General features: G+C 39.6%; 2 protein-coding genes across 3 annotated transcripts in view; both read right to left on the bottom strand.

Annotated features, from left to right (window-relative positions):
- The window catches only part of KIF5C (kinesin family member 5C), a 77314-nt gene extending 72282 nt beyond the window's left edge, over positions 1-5032 (bottom strand). For both annotated transcript variants that reach the window (XM_053406254.1, XM_053406242.1), the window contains exon 1: positions 4799-5032. In XM_053406254.1, coding sequence (XP_053262229.1) covers positions 4799-4924 — 126 coding nt within the window. In that variant the 5' untranslated portion in view covers positions 4925-5032. The remainder of the gene's footprint in view (positions 1-4798) is intronic.
- A 6389-nt stretch (positions 5033-11421) lies between these two features.
- Positions 11422-26836, bottom strand: part of EPC2 (enhancer of polycomb homolog 2) — a 41357-nt gene continuing 25942 nt past the window's right edge. The window contains exons 4-14 of the mRNA XM_053406267.1: positions 25856-26062; positions 24511-24659; positions 24074-24206; positions 22813-23004; positions 22239-22328; positions 20702-20847; positions 20246-20589; positions 15582-15718; positions 14299-14455; positions 13486-13819; positions 11422-12677 (exon numbers count right to left, since the gene is read on the bottom strand). Coding sequence (XP_053262242.1) covers positions 12605-12677; positions 13486-13819; positions 14299-14455; positions 15582-15718; positions 20246-20589; positions 20702-20847; positions 22239-22328; positions 22813-23004; positions 24074-24206; positions 24511-24659; positions 25856-26062 — 1962 coding nt within the window. The 3' untranslated portion in view covers positions 11422-12604. The remainder of the gene's footprint in view (positions 12678-13485; positions 13820-14298; positions 14456-15581; positions 15719-20245; positions 20590-20701; positions 20848-22238; positions 22329-22812; positions 23005-24073; positions 24207-24510; positions 24660-25855; positions 26063-26836) is intronic.

Raw genomic sequence — 26836 nt, 5'->3', positions numbered from 1 at the left:
GGTGAGCGTGGCCTGCCCATAAGGGAGTGTGATAAGTGGCCTGGCCAACCTTTCCGCTTTGAAGGTAGTCATGTGGCAATCCTCTCCAGCTTCAGAGCTGGGAGAAAGGCTGGGAACTGCATGCCCAAGCAGAGGAGAACAAGCAAGGTAGGTGGAGAAACATTGGTTGCCTCAGTCTAAAGATGCCCACAGTAGCTTCAGACAGGCCGGCACAAAAATGTGTACACCCTCATCTCCCAGTCTTTCCTGAGGGAAAAACCAGCGTGGGAAGTTGCTGGCTATGATTTTGGGGTTTGTCAGCAAGACCACCCAAAAACTAACTGCTGACTACACACAATCCGAAACATCTCTAACCCTTCACATTTTGAACAGAGGAATATGAAAAGGTTTTTGTAGTCAAGCTAATGCCATCACATTGGCATAAGTTGATAAGTTCATGAGTTATTCATGTTGCAAATGTAGTTGCCACTAAGTAATCTAAAGGTGCTAAAATTTGTAATCACTTACTGAGTTATTATAGATCATTTCTCTTATGAAGTAAGCTAATTCCACACAGCCTGGAAAGAAGGAAGGAAGGAAAGATATTCAGCAAGCTAAATTTATGCTGAATCAGTTTTGCTTGATTCTGGTGCAAATATGAGGAGTTCAGTCTGCGGTGATGAAGAACACAGAAAATATTACTACCTGCAAAGTTTGCAGAGGAAGAAGAATCAAATCACTGTTGGTTTCCTCTACTTGCCTCAAGACAGCTTTACTGGCAAACACGTGAAGCAGGCTGTGGTTGGCAATGTCTCCCCCAACTACGCATAGCCAGGGATCTGCACCCACACAAGCCCCCTAAAAGAGCCATAGAAGCCAGGAGAGCAAGAAAGTAGTGAAAGCTGTCCTGAAACAAATGGAAATTACACAACAAGAAAGGATTGGGAGGGTAGAGATTTCCAGTGGATTCCACCCAGCTTATTTATATTTGGTTTTAGGCAAGTAACAACAGCTAGCTTCAAAAGAGATGCTTCAATGTATTTTCTTTCAACAAGCTAAAAATAAGGGATATGTTCATTTGTATGGGCAGGGTTCAACTAAGTTGTTCTGTGTGAAGAACAAGGTCTGCTTGCGTGATAGGACTTTTCCCTCTTCTCCTCCCCCAAGAGTTATTCCTGCACTCCCTAAATCTGGCCTGGAAGTCTGGAGGAACCCCCAGATCAGATTTGGGGGCACACAGAGAAAGACCCATTACACAAGCAGATCTTGTTCCCTGCACTCATATCCTACTTATCATGCTACATTGAATTCCACCCTATAAAAATATATTCTCAAATTCATCATTGTGCGCTTTAAAAATGAAAGCAAAGCTGTACCAATGAGTTCTAGTTACAAACCATTTTTAAAAACAAACTAATTGAGCAAGGTTTTTTATTTTATATTTAGTGATTCTAAAGCTACTTAGTGATAGAACTTTTAAGTATCCAAGGGCAAAACCAAATGCAATTAATAATATCACTGCTGCATCCAGAACCACCAAGCATAAATAGCAAAACATAATGACACCTAAAAACACTGTAATTATTGTTTGGCTAATTGCTCACTAATTCAAGTAAAAATTATCTAGCAGAGTACTGAAGTAAGCCTATTAGAATAATTATTCATTAGAACAAAGCCCTATAACCATTTCCCCGACAACATAAATATTACACCCACATACAAATATATATTGCCATTTTGTTGTGGTTGATAGACCAGAAGTAGAAATGAACAGAGTTGGCTAGTGCTTAATTCATTACTAAAGTTTCCTAGTCCAGCTCTGATGTAACTCTGAAAACTGGGTATGGGTGTACTGACAATTCAAAACAACCATTTCAGAGTGGGGGGCAAATTCTCATTGCAGAATAAAGAGAAGTAGATCTCAAATAACCAGTAAAGATCAAATAACCAGACAGATTTCTTTTTGCTTTATCAACTGATAGTTGGTTTGGGGTTTTTTTAACTCTTCTTGTTAAAAAAATAAAAATTATCCATTTATCAAATCTTATAGGAATGTTTATATTTTTAAAGACAAGAAAAACAAAGCACTTCTTTAGACAACATGCAATTACCAGTAATACTGCCACAGAATGTTCCAATGACAACAACCATACAATAAAAAACAAAAATGTTCAAATAAGAATTCAGCTAACAATTACGGATGCCAGGGGATTGTTCCTGGGACCTTGCCCTACACACTCACAAACCTGTTATGATAGAAGCACCAATCCCTTCTCACACCTCTGAACATAACCTGTCTTTGACAAGTTACCTTCTCTCAGCCATCCCTACCTTCTCAAAGTTATTGTGAGACTCAAATGTTGCTTTGTGGTCCAGAGGTAAAGGAGGGAGGATACAAGGGTAACAAAAACAAAGGTTGTTGAAGAAGCTGCCCACCAATGTTTTAGAAATGTAGCTTTCAACTCCTTTAATAAAATGCTTTCCACGCTGACTTTGTCCACTGAAGAGTCCACCTATCTGTCGAGGACTCTCTGGTATATTCTCTGGTGCACATTCAGTGCACAGCTGCACACCACCAGGAACTCCAGTAATGGGCAGAAAAGCTGAAAGCTTTGTCTGCCATTAGGTAAAGGTAAAGGGACCCCTGACCATTAGGTCCAGTCATGACCGACTCTGGGGTTGCGGCACTCATCTCGCTTTATTGGCCGAGGGAGCCGGTGTACAGCTTCCAGGTCATGTGGCCAGCATGACTACGCCACTTCTGGCGAACCAAAGCAGCACACGGAAACGCCATTTACCTTCCCGCTGGAGCGGTACCCATTTATCTACTTGCACTTTGAGGTGCTTTCAAACTCCTAGGTTGGCAGGAGCTGGGACCGAGCAACGGGAGCTCACCCCGTCGAGGGGATTCGAACCGCCGACCTTCTGATCATCAAGTCCTAGGCTCTGTGGTTTAACCCACAGCGCCACCTGCGTTGTCTGCCATTACTGATCTTCTAATTAAACCAGTTTCCTTGGAACACATTTTGAAAATGTTAGCATGGAGGCAGAAGGTTGCCATTATTCAGGGGAATTCAGGTGGAAGGTTGCCATAGATTCATATTACAAGACTATTAGGTAATTCATATTGCAAGGAGAAAATTACCACAAATTGCCCTGAAGGCCAGATACCTCTGGAGTTGAGGTCAGATATATAGGCATCCCCTCCCCCACCCACACCAGCACATCTAGGACAAAGGAAGAGCAAACGTCTCAGCCAAGGCCAATATGATCCTGTAAGTGATAAGGAAAGGAACTCTTGTTAAGCGAAGGTTCTCTCTCTCTCTCTCTCTCCCTCCCCATAATGCAGCAAGAAGAGCAGGAAATGAACACAGCAGGCAACGATTGAGCATCTCTGGATGGAATACATAAATTTTGCTCTTGTCTGCAGAGACTGCAGCTTGGCATGCTTTTAACTCAGGGCTGCAAAAATGCATGGAAACACAAGCTGGGTTGGCAGAGGGGGTGGGAATTCCTCCACCTCTGTAATTCTCTCAGCAATTTCTTGCCACCTGTCAATCAGTCAAAGGCATCAGGAGGGAGTATGTGAGCATGCCCAGTGATCCAGATGACATCAGCTTGATCAATGCTGGGGATTGGAAGGCTGCAGCGGCAAGGAGGGAAGGGAGGCAGCTGGAAGAGTCAATTGGGGTTGACTCTATTCAGTTCCCCACCATTGCCCTCTGCTGCGGCTACGAAAACAAGGAACTCAGCCAAGCAGTACCTTACATGGCAGGGTTTCCCCTGCAGAAAGCATCCAAAAAGGGTTGAAGATGGGTGTTTTGTTGCAGGGCACTAACGTTTGGCAGATGTAGGAATTAAATGTAGTATCTGGCCTTTAGGAGCAAAGGACGATAAGACAAGAAATGGGCACTTCAACAAAGCTAAACAAGGGAGTGAAACATTAAATAAATAAATGCTTGCATTTCATGCCTTTTCTGCACCACCATTTGCAGTTACTTTCTCTAGACCTATTTATGCCTACCTGTCAACTGAAGGCAACTGTGCCATGCATCTGCCAACGTGGGCTCTTAGCCCACAAAAGGCTCACGCCACAATAAATGTCAGGCTTTCGAAAAGGTTGCCGCAATACACTTGGCTGTCCCATTCCTCTTATGCTCACCCACATGAGATGGCTTGAAATGTTGCATCCCCCAAAGGAAGGGGGGAATGCTACCACCAAACACCTATATTTCGTGGAACCCCCCCCCAACAAAACCTACCCACACCCTTTCCCACAGCTTTTGGGTATCTATTCCAGCTAAAGAGAAGAGGAAGAGGCATTCTCCTTTGGGACCCCCAAGATGATCTCCAAGTCTGAGGAGTAAGGGAGGAAGACACCCAGGCGAGGCGCGACCTTTCCTCCCACGGCAAGTGAGTGGAAGGGGTTTCCCAATCTCATCCCCGCACCCTCCTCCCGCACCAGGAGCTCAAGGTGAATGAATAGAGCCTGGATGGGAAAGCCACCCAGCACACAGAAAGGCAAGCGCACCGTCGCTCCAGAACAGCAGCCAAGGTTGGGAACAATGGGCGGAGGAAGAAGGAGCACAACAATGCAGTGCGAAGGCACGCCAGGCAGGGGGCCCAGCAATGTTGCCGAGCGAGAGGAAATTGGCGGGTCTCTCTCTCTCTCTCTCTGCACGTTGCTGCAGGAGGCGAGGGAAGGTCCTGAGGCGAACGGGGGAGGGGGGCAAGATGAAGGCAACTCCCTCGCCCGCCACCCTCACCAAAACAACAACAAAAAAGCCGCCCCAAGCAAGGCAACGACGAGGAAGCTTACCCCGACCACGACCGTCTCCTCGCCTTTGAATTTGGGGATGAATTTGTCCCCGCGGAGGATCTCGGCTTCGTTGAGGGGCCGGAACCGGCACATCACTTTGATGCTGCATTCGGCTGGGTCCGCCATCTCGGCGCGGGGAGGAGGTGGCGGCGCCTTGACCTACGGCGCGTGGCGAGGACGGTCCGCTCCTTTGCCCCCCTCCCCGGCTTCTCGTTTCTTTTTTGGGGGGCAGGCGGGGGTGGTGGTGTTCAAGCTGCAGGGGAAGGAGCCCGGCCCGGTCAGGAGAGGCGGCGGCGGCAGCAACGAAGCATGCCCGGTTGCCTCACACGACGGCGGGCGAGCGCCAGCAACTTAGGCAGGAGAATAAATAAAAGGGCGGGAATGGCCTGAGGTGAGGGGTGGGGTGGGGGGCGCCAGCCTCAGCCCCTCGAGGGTTTCTTCAGAGAGGGGCAGCCGGTGCCGCGAAAGAAAAACATCCAACTACAGGAATGCATATGGTCATTCGAAGCCTTTTTATAAAAATAATAATGAAGCCGGGTCCTTTGCTCTCCACGCCGCCCCACTTCCTGCCTACTCAAACGCCGGAGCCGCTCGCTAGCTTTGCAAGCTCTGCTGCTGCTGCTGCTGCTGCCGCCACCATCCTGCATCCCCGCCAGCAAACCACCTTCTCTCTCTCTCTCTCTCTCTTCCCCCACCCTCAAGGGCTTTGTGACTTCACTGCATTACATCAACCCCTCCCAAAGCTCCCGGGCTGGAGGGGGAGACGTTCCTGGCGCATCCTGGGAGTTGTAGTTCTTGTAACGACAGGTGGGGAGAGCAGGGGACCGGAGAGACGAGGCGAGAAGGAATGGGAGGAGAGGTGATTTCCCCACCCCCCCTTCTCCTAACGTTTTGCCATATTTTGGCACCTGAAGGACTTCTAACAAATACAAATAGAAAATATATTTCCAATTAACAAAGCAGAATGGCACAATGTTAGCATGTATAAAGCCTGAAATCACCCGTCAGACTGAAAATCAGACGCCTCCTGCCTAAAGGAGAAGGTTGCAGTTCTTCCTCAAATCTCGTACACAATCCCATTCCACAGTCCCAATATCGGCATATAGTATCTTAAGCATGCTAGTTTTAGAGTGCCTTGCTTGAAACAACTTGTGAAAGTAATATTATCTGCCAAGGATGATGATGATATTATTATTATTATTATTATTATTATTATTATTATTATTTGCTTTTTTCTAAAAAAATGTTTAGCAGTAGTCTCATTTTCCTACTCATACGGAAATACTGCCACTCAATGAGGCCAAACTTAGATTCACAAAAAGTTTAGGGGTATGCGTATCCCTGCGTACCCCCAGAAAAAAAGCACTACTTCACTGCTACTTAGAAAAAGTTAATGGAACATGTTTCCAAAATAATGTTGCTTGCACCAGCTCAAGCGAATCATAATTTTATGGTGGTTCCAGGCTTCATTGAACATGTACTTAAAAAAAAAATAGTGTTTGCTCACTGTCCTTTGCCTTATATTGGTATTTCCCATTCATGTTATAGTGTTTAATGATCAGTGCACACCTATTATAGATCTGCCCCTCCTTTGTGAGGCCTATCTGAGCTTTAGTAGTAATTGATAGGCAATATTTATGCGAAGTATATTACTTGGTTCTGTTAGTGTAGACAAGGCTGCTACTTAGTGTTGCCTCTCCTCTGCTGTGTTCCCACTGCACTCAAGATTATTTCATTGTTATTCAGCCTTCCCACCAATGAGCTCAGAGAAGCATGCACCAAACTCATATTGTATACACTGTTCTTTATTATTGAATCAATGCAGTACATAAAGTGTCATGTTGCCCCTGTGCAACAACTCATGCACCCAATCCTTTTGGACTTCACAGTGCACACCAGATTGATCTGACTAGCTGTTAACCCAAATACCTTCCAACAAATATTTGTTCCATTATGATCAATGAGACCCAAAAATGTGTTTAGATTTGGGGTGTTTTGTAAGACCTTATATTAAGCTGCCATCCTGAGCACAAAGCAGGAACCTAGCATGAAAAAATAATTTCTATGGTTCTTGCTTTGTGCTCAGGATGCTAGCTTAATAAGGTATAGTAAGCTTCTTGAAAAAGTACCAAATGAATAGATGAATTGTCAGGCTATACATGCTTACATTGAACTTAGCAAGGTTTATTTCTGCGTATATCTGCATAAGTTCAAACTATAAATGTCTTACATCACTTTCAGCCATATATATATATATACGAGCTGTTCAGATAGTTATTTCCATTATCTATGGAGGATTCATATTTATATATCTGATCCTTTATTCTTAGGTCACCTCCTTATATTGTCCTTTCTGCAGCCTTGTTTTCATGAAGACGAGACTTTATACCTTTTCACTAATAATTCAAACATTGTACTTCATAATAATTCCCAGTATTCATCAGAGATCCTGGGTTTTAAAGCATTGGTTTGAAAGAATTGTCCTTTGAGCCAGAAGTCCTACTTGCAAGTTCAAGATGAGCAGACTATCTGTAGCTGCTAATTGCTGGAGGAAAGGCACTCCATATTCTTAGATTGGCGCCCTAATTTCCATCACCCCAAACTGCACAGAAAAACAATCTAGCCAATGGGTAGATTGGGAAATCTATTACACAGGAAAGTGTAAAGCTGAGTGCTTAAAGCTGAGTGCTGCCTAAAATATTTTAACTGTGACGAAGTAACCCGCCATATAAGCCTAAAGAGTAGGTGTTTTAGGACCCCCAGAATGGGATAGACAGATTTTGAAAGCTATACAGTATTCCAACTTACTTCTAAAGGACTACTGATATCTGGAAAAATATACTCAAATAGAACTTAGCCGTATCTATTCATTTACAATCTGAATTCATACATTGTATTCTAGAGAAATCTGAGTCTTGAAACTAGGTCCTAGGGCTTCATTCCGGCTCAAACCAGGAATATTTTCTTCATTTGTTTAGCATCTTTGTCCGATATCTGCTACATATTATTAATGCAGGAAGTTTATTGAGAAAACAACAAACAACCTGTGCACCAGGCAACCATTGTAATGTTTTATAAAAACTATGTATCAAATCCCTGGGAAGAAGTTAGCTGTGGCTTCTTGCCAGATAGTGTTGCAAAACCATCACATGGTGATAATGCAGTGCAACAGTGTCAACATGAAAGTGTCATGTCTTGTAAAACGTTTTCTATGTAGACAAGTTTGTCATATGACAAGTGGTTGTTACTTCACAGATCACAGAGCTGTTTTGACCAGAATGAATAGTTTATAATATTAAATTACAGAATGTATTGTTGTTATTAGTATAGTTTGATTGCCACTAAAGGATGGCTATCAATATGAAAGGTGATTTGTAGATTGATTAATTTAGCAAGTACACATACATTGAGGCAGGCAGGTTGTCACAGTTCTTAACATAGTGGTAGTCAATGTTTTGTTTCTGCTCAAAGGCAAACAGTCAATCCATTACATTTTGACCTGGACCACGCGTTCCTTAATAATTTATAAACATTAAAGAACAAAACACGGCATTCTGAGGGATTACTTTAAATAACCTCAATGTTTTCCGGTTCATTTGCTAATTGATCCCCAGAATATTGAATTGCATTCCTGACTTCACTCCCCTCTAGGTTTATTCTTCCCACTTGAGCTCACGGTTGGCCTTTTTACCTGCTGTATAAAATCAGTAGAAAGGTTTCAATGCAGCAATGACAGCATTCCACCTAATGGTGAATTTGGGTGATCAAGTGCCTAAAAGTTTGGAAGTAAAACAAAGGCTGCTCAAAAAGTGGCTATTACATATTCAGTGTCTTTCCTGAATATAAATTTGCAAATTAAAAGCCCTTTAGCGCTATGTAGCATGGTGGGACAAAGTTAGAGGTTTGGAACACATACCAACATTTTGTAATCCACTAGACTAGTACTAGTACATGAACCCACGTCACTCAGCTGTTGGCTCCACATCTTAGGTACTGCTGTGCTAATTTGGTAATTCTAACTGGCAAGTTTCCCTACTCAAACTCTGAGCAGCTTGGGATATTTCTTCTCTTACAGTGGCAGCAGTCTTCTTGGTACTAATAAAAGGTATGAGCAGAGCCCCTCCTCAAATGTTGCAGAGTCCCACCCTTGGTGTGCACATGTTTCCTGACTCTGTGGAAGAAGTGGCTGAATAAAATGAAAGCATATTAACAGGAGTCTCTCTGCTATAATTGGGGTCTTAATTTTCTAAAAAGCACAACCTGTCTGCATGGAAGTAAGTAAGAGCATGAAACTTCTGCATACAGTTGAGTGCTTGGCCAGGGAGAACTGAGGGACCAAATTTGAATGTCCTTTGCTGCAACATGAAAGCCATAGGGGTTGTTCAACGGGGAATCCAAACCACCCTTACTTTTTATCTCATGTATTAACAACTGACTATATTGCAGGGCTGAGCTACTCACTCTCAGCACAGACCTTCAACCAGTAACAGGAATTGAATGAATTACACTGCAGGGTTGTTGCGTATCAGTCCAATCTGCAGCATAGACTGCAGATTACTGAACTCACCCAGCTAACTCCAACCTCAACTTAAGCACATGCAACAGAGATCTAATACTTCTGCACAACACTGCCCGATTGTTGCAAACGATGACCAACAACCTATCAATGAGAACCCTTCCCAACTCCCAAATGCATCTGCTTTGGAATTGGCATTAGTAGGATTATTATTTTTTAAAAGAAAAGTTTAATACATTTAAAATTTAGAAAAATAATCTTCCTTCATACCACCTTTTGTTGTTGTTTTTTTTGGTATGTGTGTGGTACAAACATATTGGTGCCCGGTCTAATTAAATTACTGGATTTCTCCATCAATTTATGCTCTTGCATCCCTGGGAGCATCTAAAAATAGCTTGGTCAGTTAGAACTAGGAAATGAACAACCCAGGCAAGGAGTTTTCTTTGTACTCTTTTATCACTATGTAGGTCTTTTTCCATTCTTCCTTTTCAACTTCATTCAATTTCCCTTCCACCTGGTTGCCAATTTTTTTCATTCAGTTGCTCAGCACTCCATACCATTGAGTTGATGAGGGCTCCCCCGCCCCTTAGTTTTTGCCTGTTTTTTCTGTTTCTGCAAACCTCAATGTTCCCCTAATCTGCAGGTACCTGTGTACAGCTGCTGCCACGTTGTCTACATAACAGTTGGAATTCTCCCCTGAAGTTGCGAAATAGAGTGTATGATTTGAAAGTGATGCAAATCCTGCTACTAAACAGGATGGTTACCAGAAAAGCACCTTGAAGCTGGACTTATGTGCCATCATTTCTCCCTTTGCCCACAGAGTATTAACCAAAATTCCAGATATATTTGAATTATTGGTTCTTTCTTTAGCAGTGATTCTTCAGACTGATAAAATGAAGGAAAAGCAGACCTCAATATACCAGTTTTTCATGGCTTGAACTGCGGTTAGATGTTCAGTTTTATTTGGAAGATATGAGGAGCCACGTTCAGTACTTCTGTAGGCTCTTCAGGACAATTTATATCTTGCTAACAAACAATATCCTATACCCAATATCCAATATTTAGACTGGCTCAATAGTATGTATGGAGCCGTCAAGCATGGGTCACCTATTCATTAACTTCTTACCTTTTTTCACAAGCAAATCTTCACAAAAGCATGAGGAAGGATAACATATATGCTGAAAATTCTTCTGAGAAAAAGGCATTCAAATCCTTTTCTTTCCTTCTCTGCAATGTTTTAAAAACTCCAGGAGTTTATTAGTTGCCAAGAGGGGGAATGTCCTCTGGCTCTCTCCTACTTTTAGACAATCTGAAAACTCTGGCAGCAAAGAAGCAAAGAGGCTCAATGCATTTTACTTTAGAACAGATAACGATTCTTTATATAATAACTGATGGAAGTATATTAATAACATGGTATACACACATGATTTATACTTTTTTTTTAAAAAAAGAGGCACAACATAAAACCATAATATAATAAAACCTAAAGGCAGCCTAATTCAGATGTCACTTTTTACTTTAAATATGTTCAGTCTCACTTCAAAAATATAAATTCAGAAACAATTAAAATTAGAGAAGCATTTTGTCGTTTTCTTTGCCACATACATAATTCGAGTAGTAAATTTCTATTTAGATGATTCTGCAAAAGCAGGTGCAGCATAAGTTACAGCTATGAGGTAGGGGTTACTTGTGCAATATGCACTAATGTACATCGATACAAATGAAGGAAAACTTGCCCCTTTAAACAGATTCAAGCCCCAATGAAGAGATTGGCACATGCTGCCGTGTGTTGCCCACACAGTTCTGCACATGCCCAGTGTTTACCACAGTCTACCAAGTTGACTTTTACAGCACTATTTGTTCAATGATGTCTACACGGTACCAGTCCAATGTTGGGATTCACACGTGCAGCCTTGAGTGCTGGATGCAGAGATCCAGCTCCATGCAGCAACCTTCTGCACATGCACTCCATGATCCAGCCAGTCATGCGCCTCGAGAAGCTTCTATGTGTTGCTGGATGGAGGTGCAAGTGTACATGCTCAACCTCGGAATATGATATGCAAACTGTTCTCCGCATTGTGAAATAAATACGTATGCAAGGTGCCCATGTTTTGATATGTATTTTTATTTCCCTGCAGTTTTCACTTATCAAGAACAAGTAACAGGGAAAGTTGTCTGAACTAGTGCATAAACAAACATTCTGAAACACCACTACACGTATCTAATTTACAAGAACCGTATAAAAAAAGTCACTAAAACACTACACTACGAAGGTGTCCAACGCTTACAGTCAGACTTTTTCCAACCCGTTACTTGCCTTGTAGCCACAGGAAAACTCTCCAAAACTGAAAGACAATCTGCCACAACCCTCCCCCCTCCCCCATCACCTGGGATGGCTCGATATCTAGACATCCAATAATTATTGCAATGATATATAATGCAATACATACCTGGTAAAATATCATTTATGTGGTGTGTTACAGTTAAAAGCCGGTTAAATTATGCAGACTTCAGATAAAATATAATCAGTTGAAAATTTTCTTCATATCTGCACAGTTTAATATGTGCTAGATGCATAATTTTTTACTAGTCAGGTTTTCTGTGTAATTATTTTTTATAAACTGGTATTATAAATAGAAATATACATTCAAAATATATGGAAAAGTGGGTTACTACATTAAATTTGCATGTATCGATCCATCCCTTTCCCCTGCACAGTAATAGAAAATACTATTTTGCCTTGAACTTCATATTTGACAGTGAAATGCCACTAAAGTATTTACCAAAAAGTCCATCTAAAATTGTGAAACAAAATGAACCAAGTGAAAACTTTACATTTTCTTTAGAAAAAAATTACAAGAATTTTTCCTAGCTATGAATCTTTTAACTTTTTTTTAGACACAAAGTTGGATTTATTTTTACAAGATACAAAATGTAAACATGGCAAAATAAATAGTTAAAACAAGTGATGCAGGATCCCATTTCATGCTCATGATCCCATTAAAGAATTATTTTTAAATCCATTCAGTTGCAAATTCAAGTGCAAAAGCATGATGATGAATATCTACTATTCAAGTAACAGAAATAATATTGATGATACAAATAAACTATTTTACAAGGTAGTGATTTTCCCAATTTTACAAAATGTACATTATATATCGACTTAATATACGATATGATAGTCCATTTAGGTCCATTTTAATTCCCTGTGATCCACAGGGTGTTGTTTTGCATTCAGCTGGAATATAAATGACTACACCATTAGCACAGGTTGAGCCACTGCTTTGAGGTTATGTCACCTCCATTGCTACTGTCGTCTCTGCTATTCCATTCAACCCCAATCGTTCTGGTTCATGGTTCTCTCTGAAAATGTGTTTATAAAAGGAAAATAGTTAATTTCTCAATATTTGGCAAATTAATTATCCTAAGTGTTTTTTCCACATTTATTGTATGGGTAAATAATAAACATAAACACAAATTAAATTAACTGAAAATCTTACTGTTTATTTTCCAGATTTTTAAAATAAAAAAACTTACCTACTGGATGTTATTTAAAGGTTCATCAAAGTTCTATTTAGTTGAAATGAATCTTATCACATGAAAACTCACAGTACAATTCTATCCAGGTTTACTCAGAAGTCACAGAAATAGGACTTATCAGAGATAAATGGACATAAGATCGCAGCCTCAATATTTTCACCAAGCAGTCTAAGTTTTTTCCACAGTAACATTTCAAAAAAAGTTTTCTTCGGATTACATGCGATTATTTAACTGAAAATCAGGATTGTGGGTACATTCAGTTCCGGGAGCACACAATGTGAAACTGAAAACAGAATTCAGTTTACAGAAAACTACTGAAGGGGAAAATAAAAGGCACGGATGGTAATGTGTGGATTTTCAGATTTTTCCTGAAACTTCAGAAGGTGGAGTGTTGACTGAATAAACTTTACAGTCACTGGGGGTGGAGCTTCATAGCTCCCTTCACCTCCCCGTGACCATCAAAACCAGAACAAATTAGCTCAGAATATAATTAAAATTATACTTTTGTAGGATGTGATCTGGGATCAATTCAATTTTATGTTAAAAATAAAAAGCAGAGTTGGTCACATTAAAATCCTGGTCTGAATCATTGTCTGTCTGTCTGTCTCTTTCTCTGTTTATATATACTCACCTTGCTATGCTGCTGATGGCGCTACTAGGAGTCACCTTTGGCACTCTGTCCATACTGGCAGCAACTGTGGCAAGTTTTAAGGCAGTTGGCGATGGTGCTGAAGTCCTTGTATTGATATGTACATTGACTGGAGAAACAACACTGACATTGTTGAGGTGCACTGCGTTGGTGAGACAAGAATTGTTCATGGGAAGCGTTTGAGGGCTGTTTGTGCACAATGCTGGGATTAAGTGGTTTGTGGTGGTGTGGCCAACTGTCCTTACAAGTTGTACAGTTGAGATCCCTGGGCTAGATGACAGAGCCATGTTGGTGGAGTACAGAGTTTTTGACGTTGCTGTTCAAAACAAACACACAAACACACATATACAGTAAGACTTCCAGGAATAAACAATAACACGTTCAAGAAAATTGAGGTCATTGTGAAACTAATCTAGAACTAAACACCAGAACTCTTTTGCTTAACCCTCCAAAGCGTGTAAAAATTTAAAATGGTAAAGGAGGTTTAAGCTGAGGATAAGATCTGCCAAACTGCTTTGAAAGGGCTTGCACAGTTGAGTGCAGATAGTAAGAAGGATCAAAGCACTAGTGGGCACACAGAGGCAGCCACTCACTTCTTTAAAGTGTGGCTGAAACAAAACACACAGTGAAAGTATGACCTTGTCCATTTGATAAAACAAATTTACTCTCAAATGAACAAAATCTCATTTATTTCCTAGGTTTGTTTCCAAACCATCATTTGATTTCACTAAAAATAAGCATCAAGCAGTTTGTTGCAAATCTTACTTGATTTAAGAACAAAAAAGAAATCCATACCTGTGGGCTGAACAACACCATTTATATTGTGGCTGGCACTCTGTTCCTTTGTCACCTCACTGCGACTGGGAGCAGGTGCACTCACCACTGCAGATGCAGCAAAATGGGCGCTGGCCGAGTCAAGCGTTTTTGACATACAGTCGGAGGTGCTTGAGCCCTAGAGAATTTGTACAAAACAATTATTGTTAATTATGGACTAATAAGGAGATGCTGGTGCATTAGCTCAGTGTGCGTCTCATAACAGGCAGAGAAAGTCAAAATATGATTCCAACTCAGTGCTATTACCTTTCAATATCATACCCCAGAGTTAAAAGACCATATATGAGTATCTTTGCCTTTCATCCTATTAGCTCATAATTCTGTTGATCCGTTCTGAAACTATAAAGAGTTCCTTTGGAACACCTCCACACTCCAAACAGTAGCAGTTCCTGCTACATCAGATACTGCTTGCCAAGAGCTACAGAAGACATTTGGTGGTGTGGTGGTTGTGGGAGTAAAGCTTCAATGATAAGGTGCAGTGTTCTGCATTAGATTATTCTTAAGAATTCACAATTCAAAATAATTTTCAGCAATAGTGTAATACTTTCCAAACAAAAAATATGGGTGGGCTTACTTATTTTGAGTGTATAATGTGAGTCACTTATTATTTAGATATAAAAATGTTATTAAAAACTCATTCATAGGAACAAAAAAATATGAGGGATGCAATCAACTAAGCATTTCTTAGTCCAATTTTTACTGATTTCAAATGATCCTGTTTGCTGAATCACATTTTAAAATAATCTGTTTCCTTTAAGTAGGTATTTCTGCTACCTAGACCTACAAGCAGAACAACAGTAAAGTTGACCCATACTTTTGATATAGACAGCCATCATGACATTGGCAGAACTTTTTTTTGTTTTTGTCGTCTATGTATGTGACTGTCCAGTTCAAACAATACATTTGTCTGTGTGTATATGTGCATGTATACCTAGAGCAGGGATAACCAATTGGGTGCCCTCCAGAAGTTGTTGGACTCCAGTTCTCATCAGCGCCAGCACCATGACAGATTCCAACAGCATCTGAAGGGCACTACTTTGGCTATCCCTGACCTAGAGGAAGGTCAGTTCAGGGATGACAATATGGACAAAAAGTGCAGCGTGAACCAGTTTTAAAGTAAACAGCTCAATTCCTTTTGGGGGTGGGTAGTTTCATTCTATCTCTATCTCTCTCTGAGCAGGGATAACTGCTGTTAGAATCAGGTTTATAATAGAAGAAAAACATTTTCCAGAACAGAATATTACCTGTGCTTTTGGATGCGTCTGTTGGGAGGAATGCTGAGACTGCTGTTTCTGCTGAAGCTGAGCAAGTTGCTGTCTTTGCATTTGAACTAACTGCTGTTGATGTGTTTGAAATTGTTCTTCTGTAATACCCCCTGTTACTGCAGAAAAGGAGGAGATTATGCTTAAATTTCCTCAAAGAATCTGGCAGAACACAATTCTCATAGCAAACTTTAAAGAATATGAAAACAGGACAAAAAGCAACAGATTTATACAAATCAGTTAATCAATGTACAGAAGCTTCCGTAAATGCTTTTAATCTTGTGCTGTTTACTGGTTTCTGTTTTGTCTGATGACTACCTGCTGGATCACAACATTGAACAGTGATTTATAGTATCTAAATATAGATGCTATGGAAGCATTCCTTGTCTAATGAAAACCCTTTGAAAATGTGTTATGATTTGAGGTAAGTTACTTAATATTTAAAAATGCCACCAGAAAGGAACTCCTTTCACAGGTACTTCAAATAATTTCTCAAGTGGTCATCAATTAACAGGTTCTGTAATATTCCAAGGATCAATGAGTTTCCTGAGCAAATGTTGCCTTCTCCTTGGAATGTTGAGAATGACTTGTCTCTGTGTTTGGAAAACTCAAAGTATCTTGCTAGAAGTGACTTACTAATGAAGTGAGTCACTAGTATAGTTGCTCAATGAAGGCTAGCAAAATGAGGGGTAGGGCTGTTTCGGGTCGACAGATTCCCATGACGAAAGGGAAAACTTTGTGCATCCCATCCTGTACATTAAAAGGCAGTTACTACACAGGCATTACTTCTTTGTAGATCAAAATAGCCATACTGTTTATCATCATTTAATATTTATAAAAGTGACTAAAATATACTAGTGTTACGAAAGATGAATGCACATGCTTCCTAGTTTCAATTTATGATGATAACATGAAAAGCATGCCTTGCAATGTTTTATGGTGGCTTGTAGTCATCTCATTATTCAAATTCATTGCAACCTAGTGTGAGTAATTCATGGTTCAATTAGCGGCCAAGCTGAAGCTGAAGTAACAACAAAGTTTATAAAGCATTCATGAAATTTTATACTACACCCAAAGATATTTTGTGCTACGGGTGCAATCAAATGGGAAAAGCATCCATCAGTAGTATAGGAAAGGCAGCAATTTGAGAGGCTGCAGATTAATTGCTGAAAATTGCCTCCATCTCTATTCCGCTGATGCATGTCTTGCATTAGTGGGTATATACGCATCCACTAGATCCCACCCTATGTATTATTTTAGATAAATATTATTCCAGAAGTCACCATAGTTGTACTAGCTTCCAACTCACAAATTAATGAAGAAAAGGAAAAGTCAATGAAGCAAAAACAAAATTTCCAAATTTTACAACTTATTAATAAACTTGTCGGACAACTCAGCTTTTGCCTTTGCTGCATTCTGCTGCTGTGCAGCCCCTTTCTACTGCAGCAGGCCAAGACTAACATACAGTGGTGCCCCGCAAGACAAATGCCTCGCAAGACGGAAAACTCGCTAGACGAAAGGGTTTTCCGTTTTTTGAGCTGCTTTGCAAGACGAATTTCCCTATGAGCTTGCTTCGCAAGACGAAAACGTCTTGCAAGTTTGTTTCCTTTTTCTTAACACCATTAATACAGTTGCGACTTGACTTCGAGGAGCAACTCATAGAACGCAGTGTACATAGTAGCCTTTTTTGAGGTTTTTAAAGACTTTGGTGATTTTTGAAGCTTTTCCAAAACTTCTTTTGCAGCCATTTGGTAAGTTAAGCTTTTAAAACTTTTTTGGCTGGGTTTTGGATTTTGGGTTGGGGTGTTTGGAATTCAAGGACTTGGTGTTGGGGAGGGGTTTGCAAGAATCTGGAAGCTTGTGGTTTTTTTTCTGCATTTTTATGATTTTCTGTGACCATTGGGACACTGCTGTTTTTTTAAAAAAATTCTGGGTTTGAATTTCTGTGTGCTGGGTGGCTGGGGGAACAGTTGGGGAGGGGTTTGCAAGAATCTGGAAGCTTGTTTTTTTCCCCTGCATTTTTATGATTTTCTGTGACCATTGGGGCACTCTGTTTTTTTAAAAAAATTTCTGGGTTTGAATTTTGAAATGCTCTTTACAGTATGTGTGACTTTAAAGAGCACTTAATAAACTCTTGTTGTACCAAATTTGGCTTTGTTTGGACTTTTTTTGACCATAGGAACGCATTAATTGATTTTCAATGCATTCCTATGGGATTTCGTGCTTCGCAAGACGAAAAATTCGCTAGACGAAAAAATTCGCATAACGAATTAATTTCGTCTTGCGAGGCACCACTGTAAATCCCCAAGGAGTTGAGGAGAGGGGAAAACAGGCTTTCGAATATTAAATGCCTCCTATATACTCAAGTGGTTATGGCCTAGGTTAAATGATGCTAACAAATGGACGCTCAAAAAGCAGAAATTGTAGGGAGTTTTTCAATTATTTCAGCCCAATTATGGTTTTGACTTGTACTTGGGAATGGAATGCTACTTGAGCTCTTCAGTGTAAGCTTCAAGTGTTTGGCATTTAGCATCAGAACCTTAGTCTTACGGTTGAATAAAAGGTATCATGTGCCTAAGCACCAGAACCAAAACACTTTTCACCCCAGCTTCACTGAAATAGATTCTTCTGACCATATTTATTTCGGAAACATTCTATTAAGGAGAACAATAGATTACTGTTGCTTTTTTACTGAAGAGTAATGCAGCTGAACCACATTCGGCTTCCACGCATGTGGTCTCAACCTTTAAAAAGATGATTTTTGACTCAAACTCAAATCTGATATACAAAGAACTGGTGCAGCGCAGTTGTGATCATGATCATAAGCTTTGCCAATCCCACACCTGCAGGCTTTCAAATCCCACTGGCAGGAGCCCACTGGGGATACTTAAGTAAGCTATCACTCTTTTAGTCTCAGTACCCAGCCTATAATATGGGGGTAGTAATTCTGGACTACATTAAGGCCTGCAGGGATTATTGCAACGTTCTCTTTGAAGCATCCATCTAATTTATGAAAAGAGTTAGATAACTAATAATTATAGAAATCAATATTCTTATGCCAAGGGTACTTTCTCTTGCTGATGTAAAACTTGTTTTTGAAAGTGCGAATCATTTTGTAGTGCAATCCTTGGCAATGACTGTTTTGCTCACAAAGGGTACAGATATTATTTGTCTACTATGCACAATCACTTTAATTTGACAATTGACCTGTTAATGACAGTACTGCTACAGCTGGTTCCATTTTCAGCAAATATTAGTGGAGAGGTTAACAGGAATATGGGGTCGGAGTTCTACAAAAACCCCAAAAAGCCAAGATACTAAAGTGTGTGTCTTCATCACTCCGTTATACATACAGGAATCAGTTCTGAGATCAGTTGCTGCTGGCATGTTAAACAAGCACACAATTTTTGCTTATACCACTTACAGAAGGTATTGAGAAGAGATAGGAAGTAACTGTTAAGAATCAAGATCCTTAAGATATTACCCAGTTACTGGGATAAAGTGCCTATTGCTGCTGCCTCAGGGTAAGCCAGGGCAATATGTATAACATGAGTTCCTGGAAAAGCTTTTAGGAATCCCCCTTCTTCACTTTAACTAAAGCTACTTAAGACCTACGAGAAGCAGGCCACCAGGAAGTTCATTATATCAGTTTCTGAAGAGACTGCCCAAGACAACTTAGGTTTTACTTCAATTTCTCTTTCTTTCTTTATTTCTTTCTTTCCTATTTTGATTTGTTGTATGAACATTTGCAATGCCATGGTAAAATCACACAATCCATGTGGTAAGCCACTGCACACTAACAGCTTTGTAGTCAGTAATTATGGCCACAGACTGATTTAATAATGGCCTCGACCACCATTAAAAAGCTAATGTTGCTCAAAGGAGGTGTGCATAAATTGTGCAGCATTGTGCACATACTGTTATCAATACTAATAAGCAAGGGCAACTCCTAAGTCCCACACGAAGAATAAAGAATGCAAAGTTTGGTCCATGGGAAATGTATGAAGGTCAATTCACTTATTATCATTAGGGTGTGTGTGTGTGTGTGTGTGTGTGTGTGTGTGTGTGTGTGTGTGTTACAAGGTGGCTTTCGTGTTGCATTAAGAATCAATGTGCTACTTGTGCTGTAACTGCTGTAAATAGTGAATCAGTTTTCACGATGCAAAAATAAAAATAATGGACTTTATAAATTTCTTGTAATTTCTTCTGTTGTGTAGCCTGACCTTTTTTATACGTGTCACCAAAGCTTACTCACGACTAAGTGTGCAGCCTTAGTGCTAACAGTATAATCAAGTCATATGTTAGTCCTCTGTTTAAATCCATTACACCAAATATTAGTAAATGATATATGTGGGTGGGGAGTGTAATCTCAGGGACAAGATGGCTGAACTAAGCAAGACTTGCAGTGTCCAGGACAGCATTCATTGCCCTGCATGGCTCTCTAAACATCCACTGTATGAAGGAATAAAATATCTGCACAAAAGTATGTAACACACACACACTGTGATTCTATTTTATTGCAGTGACATCTCTCTCTTCCCACCCCCAATACACATACTATTTTCTCTTCTAGAATCCTCAGCCAGGTCCCAGGTGCAAGGTGATAAATATGCATTTAAAGTTCAACATTGCAAATCTCTGCCTACCTGATATGCCATTCTTGCTGGTGTTCAATAAAGCTACAGATGGCGCAGAAACTCTTTTATTATTCACAGCCTGCCCTGGTTTCCTTGAGGTACATTCTTCGCTATCACTGTCCTGTATGTTTAGTAGCCGTGGTTGGAAACACTGCAGTCGACACGATCTGATATTGCTTAGTATTTCAGAAAGAGAAAGTCTATTTTCACAATGTTTATTGGAAGCATTGGTCCGTGAAAAATTAGAAGAAAAGTCTACATTTTGGGAAGAGCTTGAGCAACTGTTTAGCATATCTGGGTCAATCTGTTTCAGGACAGGATCATGTTCTGTGGATATCCGGTCCATCAACACCCTGTTTTAAAAGAAGAAGAAAAGAAAATATTAATATACATTTGAGTTTTGCTTCCATGAAAAGGGAAGAAAATAGTATGTTATTTTACCAACAAAATTAGCAATTCTCTTACCTTCCACCCCTGCCAACTCGTCTTCTTGCAAATCCTATACATCTTCTTGGAACAGTAAGTGTTGTAAGGCAATGCCTATACCTTAGCTTATCCAATTCTGCCAGTTCTGAATTCTCATGAGAATAATTAGTTTGGTCCAAATGAGCCTGCGGAAGACAAGACAAGAATAATTTTGCTTTCATTCTTCGGAAAGGGAAAATGAAACTTGAATAGAACTATTTACGTAAAGGTCCTGATATTATTTTGGCTGCAAAAAGCAGAACACTTTCATAAAACAATTTTCTCATTTTAATTATTGCTCTCTATTACTTTTATTGCTTTTAGATTGCTATACACTACCCTGATGAAGGGATGGTATATAAATACTTTTACAAATATGAATAGAATAAACAAACAACAATGTAAGTGAAAGGGTGAGACAATTGCTAAGAGGACATAAACATTAGGTGTACAAGTAACAGGATTAGATTTGCAGGGTTCAAGCTACTGTGTAAGATATTTCGATGGAATGTAGTCCCATATACTTTAACTAGTGCATTCCTGACACTATTAGTAGGTTTTTTAAAATTCCTTCAAGCTCCCTTCACTGTAATCTCATACGCCCCAACCTCCTTCCCCTGTAGTTTAAGTGTGTGTGTATGTAAATGTGAGTGTGAATACTCTTTCCACACACACACACACACACACACACACGGGGGGGGGGGGAGAGAGAGAGAGAGAGAGAGAGAGAGAGAGAGAGAGAGAGAGATAGGACATGAAATCCCAAAATTGAAATATCAAAACAGAAAAAGCATAAAAGAGTAAAACCAACAACAGAATGACAGTACAGTGGTATCTCGGGTTAAGAACTTAATTTGTTCTGGAGGTCCATTCTTAACCTGAAACTGTTCTTAACCTGAGGTACCACTTTAGCTAATGGGGCCTCCCGCTGCTGCCGCACGATTTCTATTCTCATCCTGAAGCAAAGTTCTTAACCCGAGATACTATTTCTGGTTTAGCAGAGTCTGTATCCTGAAGCATCTGTAACCCAAGGTATCACTGTACCAAAGGATCAAAAAAGTATTATGATTTAGTCCGCAAAGCCTGGGAAAAGAAAAAGGCCTCCACCAAGCACCAAAGACTGTAACAAAGGCACTGAGTGAGCCTCATTGGGAAAGGCATTCCACAACTGGAGTGTCACCACTGAAAGGGCCCTCTAGTTAGTAGCCACCAGCCACACCTCTTTTGGCAGCCCTACCCTTTCAAGCATACTGAAATAGTTCAAGTGCAGCTAGCAGTTCCGTGTGTGCCCCAGTTTCCTCAAGGTATATCCCTTCCTGTACATTTGACAGCCTTGACCAGTCACTGTAGCTGGCATACACTGTAGCTGGCATAATCTGATATTGCTTAGTATTTTAGGAAGATCAAGTCTGTTTTTAAACACCCAAGGTGGATGAGAGAGGAAAAAGAGGAAGGCTGAAGTATGTTCCTTTTAACCAAACATCTGTCTTCTGCATTAATCAATTAGATAGGTCTTAACAGCAGCAAGAATCCTTACAGCATAATACTGGCATCCTGCCCTCCTTCTGAATGCACTTGCTCCATCAGGATCATTTTCTTCTTCTGGCTCAGACACTGGTGAGGGTACCTAGGGGGCCAAAGCAGTTTGATTTAAAAACACGCTATTATGCCAACTTATTATAACTGACAAGCACTCCGTTTGCTCAGTTTTAGCAGTTCATTTATTGGAAACTTAATAAAATAAAATAAATTCTCATCAGCCAGCATCTAAGGAACGGTGAAGCAAGTTTTGTGAACTTGAGGGCCTGTATAATTGTTTTTCTCCATTAGTCCCCCATACCCACAAAGACTATGTTTAAGAACTGTTCTTGAGAGCCTGGGAGATGCAAGCTGCCCAAACACAAAAAGGGCACCAGGCTCATCTAAGCCCTTTGTAGAAGCCTAAACAGCCCTTTGGATCCCAGTCCCTGTGGCATGACATTCCAACAGAAACCTATGGTGAAAGGGCAACATTTAAAAAATAAAAATAAAAAAATTAAAGTGACAATTATTTCTATTTTACACAACTTTTTCCTTTTCTCTCTGTCACTATAACTTAGTTGACATGTTACCTGTGGAAATTCATCTTCATCTGAACTGTGGAAGTCATACTGTTTGATATCACTTTTACTGATCACAGGCAAAGGCTCAGTAGTGGGTTGCTGAGGATTTATTACACTCTCAGTTTTAGGCTTCTTTGGATACTTCTTCTTTTGACGGACAACATCAGACACTTCCTCTTTTAGAGATGAGTGGTGAGCATGCTGTTGTATACAATAAATTTTGGACAACCCCCCGTTTGTTAATAATTATTCTTATTTCATTAAACAGTCTATATCCACCACCACCCTTCTAATCTCATTATGGTTCAGCTTTGCTCATGAACAGGTTGCCTAAAGAATAAAGTTTATATAACTCTGAACAAGTATTTCTTTTACAAAATTTAATATTCAACAACTTGCACATATAATATCCTTTACTGTGTTCTGCATTAACTTTTAAAAGTACTCAGTGATTTCCTAAAAAGCTGGTGTCTTGCACACTTTTTCCTGCTCAAAGTTTGTTACTTTGTGGCAGCAGAGAACAAGGCAAGTATGAACCAAACTGAACAGTGATAGGTGCCTACAATGTAATAACCACTAGATGTCATCAAAGTTAAATACAAGAGAAATGTTTTAATGAAATATGTTCTTTTTGATTTAAAATATTTGAAAATGTTTAGTTCTTTTCTAAAAAGAACCATCTAAATATATGTACTGCAAATAAGCCCATTCTAAAATCTCAGCGAGCATGAGTCTCTATGAAATAATTACAACTGTTACCATTACAATGATTTGAAGACAGTGCTGGAAGATTATTTCTCTAATATGAAGCAAATGTTTAAAAAATGTGTCTGGATAAATTAGCTAAAGTTAACTGCCAAAAAACTTTAATCTGCAGTTATCTCTTGTAAGAGGACTAAGGGAAAAAGCAATTTTTATGTTCTTGACCTCTGTAACCTGAAAGCATTCTAAAATGCAGCAATGCCTCCACCAAATGGCTTCATATACAACTAGAAATATAGCCCTTTCTAATTAGTTGCATAAACCAAGAAACACAGCAAACCTCAGCTCCTGTGCTATTGATTTTTGAACTGCTAAAATGAAAAAAAGATATAAAGCTGGCTGTGTACATCAGGTATTGCTATCTGTACATACAGCTTAAGATACGATTTTTATTTCTGCTTTTTTCTGACATTATAGAAAATAATTATTACTACATATACATCACACTTTCCACATTACAAAGAGGACAATGTATCCAGTGAAATTAATGGTGACGCAAGTCATTTACCTTAGCTTTACATTCTTGAACCTTGTGATGATTTCCATTATGAAGAGCTGCTGGAGTGGTGTTCATCTCTTTTTCAGTTGTATTAAGTTTGACTTCGTTAAGTATTTCACCTCCATAATCACCCAAATGGTACCTTAACAAAAAAGAAAAATAATTATTGCTAATCATTAATGAACTACTTTAAATATGTGAAGTGCTTTAAAATATTTTGTCTTTATTTATTGTCACAGGAACCCTGCAAGGCATGTCATCATTGCTTCCTATTTACAAACTCAGAACGGAGGATATGTTTGATATATAGGACAGAACACCCCATGTGCAAAGTGAAACATTCCACCAAACATACTATATTCGCTAATCACGGCACTTCTACTAAAACATGTTATTTTATGGAATTCAAGCGGAACCTGTTTAACAAGAATGGATGAAAAAATTACCTTTTCTCCACAACCTCCAATGTCAAATGTAACAACTCTCGTTTTGTTTTCTCTCGTCTCTTAATCATCTCTAAAATTGTTATGGCTCTACTAAACTCCCTTCTTAATTTCAGCATTTTCTCATAAGAGGCTTCATCATTCTTTCGGTTCTGTTGGGGGGGAAATATTAATAGTAAAAAGCATGTATGGAAAATGTAGTCGTACTGAGTTTAAATAATTGCACTTTATATTGAATCACTGACATTTAAGGTTGGGTCCAAATTATGTTCAGGTAGCATTCTGCTTCCACAACAGTCATCCAGAACAAGGTAAACTTCACCTCCCCAGTCAGAAACATCCACAGAACCTATGCCTTGCCTGAATTGAGTCCATGACTTTAGGCACTTGGTTCAAGACTTCTACTGCCTTGCCCAAGTTAGATGAAAAGGAATTAAGCCGAATGTCAGCAATGCCCTGGTGACATCTCAGCCCAAATTTCCAAATGGTTTTCCTTAGCAATATCATATAGAAGTTAAATAGCACAGGGAATGATACAGACAGTGATAGTCCATAATATAATTGCCATGGCACAGAGCAGTTCCCCAGCATCACCTTCTGGAAGGAATCTGCCAAGCAGGAACAGAAACACCTGACCACAGTGGTTCTCAATATCCAGTTCAGCCAGTAAATCTCAAAGGACACTAGTCCATGTCCCTGAAAGGTCCAAGAAAATTAGCATGGTCACACTTCTCCATCCTTCTTCCAACAAATGTCATCCCATAGGGTAATTAAGGCAGTTTCAGTTCCAAGCTGGAACTGGCCTGAAGCCAAATTGGGATGACTCTTAAATAGTGTCATCTAAAACTGAAAAGCCTCTATTTGCTCAAGCTACTTCCTTAAAAAGGAAACATTTACAACTGGCCTATAGGATATTTATTTATTTGCAAAATGCAAAAACAAACAACAGAAATAAGATACAGAGACCCAGGCATCTGAAATCCAAGAAAATGAGACTGAATCATACTAAATAATGGACTGCAGAAAGTGACAAGAGAAGGCAAGCTAAAGTCTTGAACCAAAAATTGGAAATTAGGATCCACTTTGAAGGCACACTGAATTCATGGCAGCTACAGTACTCCAAAAATTAGAATGAGAATGTGGTTAGTCCCATGATCTTTATTTTATTAATATTCCAGCTAATATTACTTAAAAACTTCCTTACTATCATCTTGATTATGAGTTAGGTAAACAGATTTTAGCAGACAATGCAACATTTTCACCTTTTGTCCTTAATAAGATGAAGAATTTGTGACATTTAACCTTTGGAAAATAGCAGTTTGGAAAACTGCAGAACTGAGAGAGTTACCTTTCTTGTCTGCATTTTCTCTGTTCTCCTCCGGAAAGCCACGTATGGATCATTGTTGGTGGAGCCATCTCTTTTTTCTTGCTTGATTTGGGGGATGAGGGAAGGCCCTCTGCAGTTCTTACGTTTTCTTACCCAGTAGTCATAGACAGCCTTAATAAGGTAATCATCCTCATTTAGCAGCAACTTAGCTTCCTGAAGTGTTACAAGCTGGAAAAGATATAAAAACATTGTTGTGTAACACAAGGAATTATTTTAAAAGTTGTTCTTAACAATAATCCAGGATGAAAATTTTGAAGAGGAAATGTAATACACAGTCCTCTACAACGTATTAGCTATTAGAACTTTGGTTTCTTCATACAATTAGTACTGCAAGGTGTGAAGACAGCAAAGTGGTATGACTTTACAACTTCAAAAAAAAGAAAGACCTGTTGCACAAAAATTAGACATCACACATTTTATGTCAAAATACTTCTTTAATACTACTAATTATTCATTGGTGTCTGAAATGCAGCGTCTGTATCATTTACTTCCTCTGTAGCAGCAGTCAGTTATTTTGGCTGCAGGTGCACATTATATTTCCATACTGTCAATACAGCAATAGAAACTAGGAGGTTCCTTCAGGTGATTTGGGTTGATGATGCCTACACTTGTGTCAAAATAAATCTATAATTTCTCTTCTTCTCATTTCCATAATCTGGACCCTGGCAAACCTATCAATTTCTCTGAAGAACGGAGTTGTTCCAGGGAATACAGATCCGGACCACCCCTGAGCTACACTGGAATTGTCTGAGTTCTGCCTACACTCCTTGAGTGAATGGTCTCTCCATTCCAAGCAACAAAACAAATAAGCTAATGAGTTCTATTAGGTATTTAATAAGATCTACATATTTTATTCACTCAGCCCTTAGGAGTACCCAATGAAAACAAGTTTTTATTCAACTAAAGGAGGAAAAGCAAACTGGAAAATGTCAGTTCATCTTT

Source organism: Podarcis raffonei, chromosome 1, assembly GCF_027172205.1.
Source record: "Podarcis raffonei isolate rPodRaf1 chromosome 1, rPodRaf1.pri, whole genome shotgun sequence".
Classification (NCBI taxonomy): Eukaryota; Metazoa; Chordata; class Lepidosauria; order Squamata; family Lacertidae; genus Podarcis; species Podarcis raffonei.
This window is presented reverse-complemented; position numbering and strand designations above follow the sequence as displayed.